This window comes from Brassica oleracea, unplaced genomic scaffold (genome assembly GCF_000695525.1).
Source record: "Brassica oleracea var. oleracea cultivar TO1000 unplaced genomic scaffold, BOL UnpScaffold00948, whole genome shotgun sequence".
Classification (NCBI taxonomy): Eukaryota; Viridiplantae; Streptophyta; class Magnoliopsida; order Brassicales; family Brassicaceae; genus Brassica; species Brassica oleracea.
The window spans coordinates 8,016-14,153 of record NW_013617542.1 but is presented as its reverse complement, the minus strand read 5'-3'; the positions used below and the strand labels follow the sequence as shown (position 1 = coordinate 14,153).

Sequence of the window (6,138 nt, the reverse complement as noted above, 5' to 3'; positions counted from 1 at the left end):
ATGATTATTAACAATATATTATAAAAATATGGATTTTTGTCTTAGCTATCGAAATTTGTTATATAGCCATGATATAATAGCTAAGACAAATACACTAAATGTATGCTAACTTCTATAAAATAATACAACATATATATCGAAGAATCCACTAATATTATACTACGAATTTGTAAAATAATGCAGTATACACATCGAAAAATACACTAATATTATGCCACACCACATTTGGGAAAGACAACCTTCGTAGTTGTCTAAGTGTATTGTTAATAACCGTCAGTGTACACCATAATTTTAGTAATGTAATCACAATTCATATATTATTTACAACTATCAATTGGTTTTTAGTAATGCAATAAAGAATCATATTGTATATTGTATGAAAGGATCCAAATAATAAATAATGGCATTACATGTAATTAGTCTAGGCAAGGAAGGATTATTTAATAAAGGTTGTGAGAATGATTCTCATGATGACACATAAGTAATGGCATTTTGGTTAATCACACATAGAGATAAGGTTAATTGTTAATAATGTTCCTCAAATAATAAAAAAGAGATATGTATTAGACTGAAACTCAGCAAAAAATGAATCAAACGCTCAGGTACTCCTGCCCGAAAAAAAAAGAGCTGGGATACTCCTGCCCGAAACAGACCAGATTTGGAAATAAATATATTTTTATTTAAATACGAAAATTTAGTAAAAGACAACGAAACCAAGAGAAACTTAGATAATTACAACTTTCCCTATGGACTATCGAGAACCGACCCAAAACATTCGGATACCGACTTCCAGAAATTGAATTCCCCTCTCTCGAATACGTTTGCCCTCGAATCTCTCTCCCCCTTATTGGTTGAAAATTGAGGTTGAAAAGTAAAGTAATAATCTTAAAATCAAATTACAGAGTTCACTGTCTCTCGTCTGAAAACCCTACTCAATCGCGAATCCTCAATCGACAATCAAGACCCAAATCATGTTGAATCGAGACGATCCGAAGGCAAAAGAAGACGGCTCGAGTAGTGTAGGAGGAGATGACACGGCTATGGTTACATTCTCTGGAGATGAAGCAAACCCAAGGACCATTGACAAATCTGTCGCCCCGGGAACCGACCATAGTCCCCGAGATGGAAGGAGAAAAAGAGAAGGAAGCCGGAGACGAAGGAGAAAAATTGAAGGAAGCCAGAGAAGAAGAGAATGAGCCCAAAGAAGGGGAAGAGGAAATGGAGCCCCGGAAAAACGACGAAGAAGCTGATGAAAGGGCGATCCAATTGGTACGACAACATGAAACTGAGTCGCATGCAGCGGTAAGTATTCAAATTGAAAACTTTTCGAGTAGATGATTTGAAAGATTAGATAAGTGTGGAAAACTAAGTGGAATTTAAAGTTAGTGTAATTTTGAGAAACAAAGTGAAACTTGTAATGGTTAAACTGCAACAATCTAGATGTACGAACTTTGTGAAACCAAAAAAAACTTCAAGTGAGTGATTGCTGAACTAAGTCCAAGTCTGTGAAACTATATGTTGATTGTTGTAAGATGTCGTACGTGATCCGGTTTTCACTTGAGTGCAGTTTGTAGATGACGAAGAAGAAGGCATGCAACCGCTGAAGTTGCACTTTCCTTCAAGCCAGTATCAAAAGTCTTTAAAGCTTTCAGGAAAATGTTACATTGACACGGCGATAAGTAATATACAAACAATCCTGAAAGAGAAGGAGGTGGAATGGTTCATAGAGCACCCACAGTTCCAACATTTATTCCATATTAAAAACCGAAAGCAGAAGTAGATGGGAATGTGGGTTCTCGTTTTGCGATCAACTTGTGTTGCGAAGAAGTATGAGTTATGGTTTGTCGTTAATGGTGTCCCAATCTGATACTCTCTCAGAGAATTTGGACTCATTTCTTGACTATACTGCCATGAGTATCCCCCAACCATGAGAGGTTGGGTGGTACAACATTCATGAACAAGTATTTTGGAGGGAAAAGGGTACCATACGCTGCCCTGGAGGAGAAGATGTTGGCAATGAAATCAAAGCCATCTGAGGATCGTAAGAAGATGGCCGCTCTGTACTTCTTAGCCAGCATCCTCGTCGGAGGCCGAAAGAGGGGTGAGGGAGCATCACCTGTGGACAATTTCTTCATGACTGTTGTTGATGACCTAGATGCGTGTGTAACGTTCCCTTGGGGGCGGTATGCATTCGAACATAACTTGAAGGATGTCTTTAGCTTCTTGGAGAAATGCAACGGGGTTACGCCGACGAGTTGGGTTTTTACAAGCTTTCCTATCCCTTTGGAGGTATTCTTAAGCTCTCTTCTACTTAGTTGTGTTATTGTTTAATTGATGTTAATGTCTTTTTGTTGTGTGTTCGTAGTTGTTGGCCTTTGAGGCAATTCCAAGCTTGAGGAACCATTTCCGAGAAAATGTGAGTGGTGCAGGCAGTGGTTGCCCAGGATGGTGGTGATAAGGAGTCGGAGACGGATGATGGTGGTGATAAGGAGTCGGAGACGGATGATGGTGGTGATAAGGAGTCGGAGACGGATGATGGTGGTGATAAGGAGTCGGAGACGGATGATGGTGGTGATAAGGAGTCGGAGACGGATGATGGTGGTGATAAGGAGTCGGAGACGGATGATGGTGGTGATAAGGAGTCGGAGACGGATGATGGTGGTGATAAGGAGTCGGAGACGGATGATGGTGGTGATAAGGAGTCGGAGACGGATGATGGTGGTGATAAGGAGTCGGAGACGGATGATGGTGGTGATAAGGAGTCGGAGACGGATGATGGTGGTGATAAGGAGTCGGAGACGGATGATGGTGGTGATAAGGAGTCGGAGACGGATGATGGTGGTGATAAGGAGTCGGAGACGGATGATGGTGGTGATAAGGAGTCGGAGACGGATGATGGTGGTGATAAGGAGTCGGAGACGGATGATGGTGGTGATAAGGAGTCGGAGACGGATGATGGTGGTGATAAGGAGTCGGAGACGGATGATGGTGGTGATAAGGAGTCGGAGACGGATGATGGTGGTGATAAGGAGTCGGAGACGGATGATGGTGGTGATAAGGAGTCGGAGACGGATGATGGTGGTGATAAGGAGTCGGAGACGGATGATGGTGGTGATAAGGAGTCGGAGACGGATGATGGTGGTGATAAGGAGTCGGAGAGAGATGATGGTGATGATGATGAAATTCTCGATATTACAAAGGAAATATATAGCGAACATGATGGTGATAGTGATGGTGATGGTGATGTTGACATGGATGATGATGATGCAGAGATGTATGCACATGCTGACGAGGTCGAGAGAAATTTAGAGGATAAGGCAGAGACTGAGAAGGCAAGGACTGTAAAGACGAAAAAAAAGAGGTCGAGATAAGATGATGAAAAACAAGCAGCTCCTTCGAAAAGGCGAAGGGTTGCGAAAATGTGAGGAGTCCCATTAATACAAGAAGCATGGCAGCGGAGGAGGCAGCCGAGAAGAGGACCAGAGGTCCAAAGAAGCAGAAGAAGCAGAAGAAGCAGAAGACAAAGAAGGTAGGCAAGAAGGCAGCAGCTGAGAAGGAGGCAGCTAAGAAGGCACCAACTAAGAAGGCATCAGCTGAGGAGGACGCAGCCTAGAAGAATCAGAAGAAGCAGAAGAAACCAAAGGTAGGTAAGAAGACGGAGTGAAATCCGTATGTGGTTGTTTTAATGTGGTTGAACTCTATTCGGTTTGTATGACTTTGAATTCCTGTATGAATTTCTTGTTGTTGTTGAAGATTTATGGTATTTAAGACTTATGTTATCTATAACTTCGTAAATCTAACGTAATTCTGAAATCTTGAATAAGAGAGAATACGGGAAACTTTAGTAAGTTTCACTTTCAACTTAGTCTAAATTCGTAAATCTAACGTAATCTTACATCGTGAATGAGAGAGAGTAGGGGAAACTTTAGTAAGTTTTACTTTTAACTTAGTCTAAATTCGTAAATAGTAGGTGAAACTTTAGTAAGTTTCACTTTCAACTTAGTCTAAATTCGTGAATCTAACGTAATTCTTAAATCGTGAATGAGAGAGAGTAGGGGAAACTTTAGTAAGTTTCACTTCCAAAATTAGTCTAAATTCGTGAATATAACGTAAATCTTAAATCGTTAATGAGATAGAGTAGGTGAAACTTTAGTAAGTTTCACTTTCAACTTAGTCTAAATTCGTGAATCTAACGTAATTCTTAAATCGTGAATGAGAGAGAGTAGGGGAAACTTTAGTAAGTTTCAATTTTAACTTAGTATAACTTCGTAAATCTAACGTAATTCTTAAATCGTGAACGAGAGAGAGTAGGAGAAACTTTAGTAAGTTTCACTTTCAACTTAGTCTAAATTCGTTAATCTAACGTAATTCTTAAATCGTGAATGAGATAGAGTAGGGGAAACTTTAGTAAGTTTCACTTTCAACTTAGTCTAAATTCGTTAATCTAACGTAATTCTTAAATCGTGAATGAGATAGAGTAGGGGAAACTTTAGTAAGTTTCACTTCCAAAATTAGTCTAAATTCGTGAATATAACGTAAATCTTAAATCGTTAATGAGATAGAGTAGGTGAAACTTTAGTAAGTTTCACTTTCAACTTAGTCTAACTTCGTGAACATAAATACATAAGATAGAGATTGGATAAAATAGGAACATAATCCGAATCTCACATCATCCGAAAGCTAACAGAATCTCAAGAAAACAACAACAACAGATAGTAGACTAATGTCATGGACCGGCCGCATCTCATGGAGTGGTAGGGTTCGGACGGGAAAGATTATACTTCAGGTCAGCAATCTCTGCAGCCATCGCATCCACACGCTTCCTTAACCTTTCAACCTCTTCCTGGACTCCGAAGTCCCATGGTTGACGGAAATGGAAGCCATCATTCTACACGTAAAACGGGAGCATCCACACGCTTCCTTAACCTTTCAACCTCTTCCTGGACTCCGAAGACCCATGGTTGACAGAAATGGAAGCCATCATTCTACACGTAAAACGGGAAAGATTCAAAATCTGCACATAAAACCCGAAAGTATCCATAAATTACGAGTACTTCAAAAATTTTGCAAGTGAAGTATTTTCTCCTCGGTAAAGTAAAATCGGTTGGATACTTCGGGTCCCGAGACACCTCGTTGATGATTGTCCTCCCACACGGGCATCTGGTCGGAATCCCACAATGGGCATCCGCCACGAAGCCAAGCATGTCGACGTCTCTTTTCCAAGCCGTCATCTGCCTATACTCCTCGTCTGGATGAGTCATGATTCTGAGTTATCGAGAAATATAGGAGTTTTTCAATCTAGAGAGAGATTGAATAGTGGAGAGAGAGATTCGCTTGAGATAAATGGGGGAAACAGAAAAACAATGGGTTTAATACACGTCTACGTCGACTCAGCATTCGGGAAAATTCGAAAAAAATGGGTGGGAAAATTCAAAAAGCTGGGCGGGAAAATTTGTAAAGGATTTTCGTGCTTCGAGATTCACTTAGTTTGTAGTTATACAAAAACCTTTAAAGTTTTACTTTTCTGTTTTTTGCGATTTTTTTGGTTTTACTGTACTTAGATGATTAATTTTATGGTTACACCAGCTATATTCTATTTTCTATCAACGTGTTCGATGTGCTCATGTAGAAGAAAATTTGATTTGGTGACATATGTAACTTTTCTAATCCCACGAGGTAGTGTATACAAAAAAACACCTAATAATGATGTATTCCCTTCCTAATTGATAGAAAATGTGATCCAGATTATAAAAAATTTCACTCCACGTGATCCGGATTTCAGAATATATATGTTGAGTAAGTTACGTCATCTTCCTAGAACATGAATAAGTTATGTAATCGCAATTGTAATCTAAATCGTCAATTATTGCAAATCAACAATAACATAATGCAAGTTTCACCAAGTTTTACAAACATATGACGCAATAACTTTAATCAGGTTTCACAAAGTTTTACATTCATTTAACGCATGTTTTCACAAAGTTTTCAAAGATTTCCCTCACAATCAACTCCTCTTCCCCATCAGTTTTCCTTGATTTCCCTGTGTTCCTTAAGTGCCTTGTGATCCTTGAGTCCCTTGTGTTCCTTGAGTCCCTGTTGGGGTCAAAATCGGTCACGACGGAATCAATGTCTGAAAGT

The 6,138-nt window shown here is 39.6% G+C and overlaps 1 protein-coding gene across 1 annotated transcript; it reads left to right on the top strand.

Annotated features, from left to right (window-relative positions):
* Positions 1 to 1,122: 1,122 nt before the first annotated feature.
* LOC106320516 (uncharacterized protein DDB_G0290685-like) lies at positions 1,123 to 3,613 on the top strand. Its single transcript, XM_013758887.1, has 6 exons — positions 1,123 to 1,302; positions 1,568 to 1,719; positions 1,980 to 2,289; positions 2,366 to 2,380; positions 2,430 to 3,341; positions 3,404 to 3,613. The coding sequence occupies exons 1-6, from the start codon at positions 1,123 to 1,125 to the stop codon at positions 3,611 to 3,613; spliced, it is 1,779 nt and encodes a 592-aa protein (XP_013614341.1).
* The last annotated feature ends 2,525 nt before the right edge of the window (positions 3,614 to 6,138 follow it).

Bases quoted from the DNA above. Each gene is read 5' to 3' on its own strand.
- LOC106320516 (XM_013758887.1), top strand. From the start codon at position 1,123: ATGGAAGGAGAAAAAGAGAAGGAAGCCGGAGACGAAGGAGAAAAATTG. The intron at 1,720-1,979 runs GTTCATAGAGCA...TGGAGGGAAAAG, and splicing joins AAAGAGAAGGAGGTGGAATG to GGTACCATACGCTGCCCTGG. The intron at 3,342-3,403 runs GTAAAGACGAAA...TCCTTCGAAAAG, and splicing joins AGACTGAGAAGGCAAGGACT to GCGAAGGGTTGCGAAAATGT.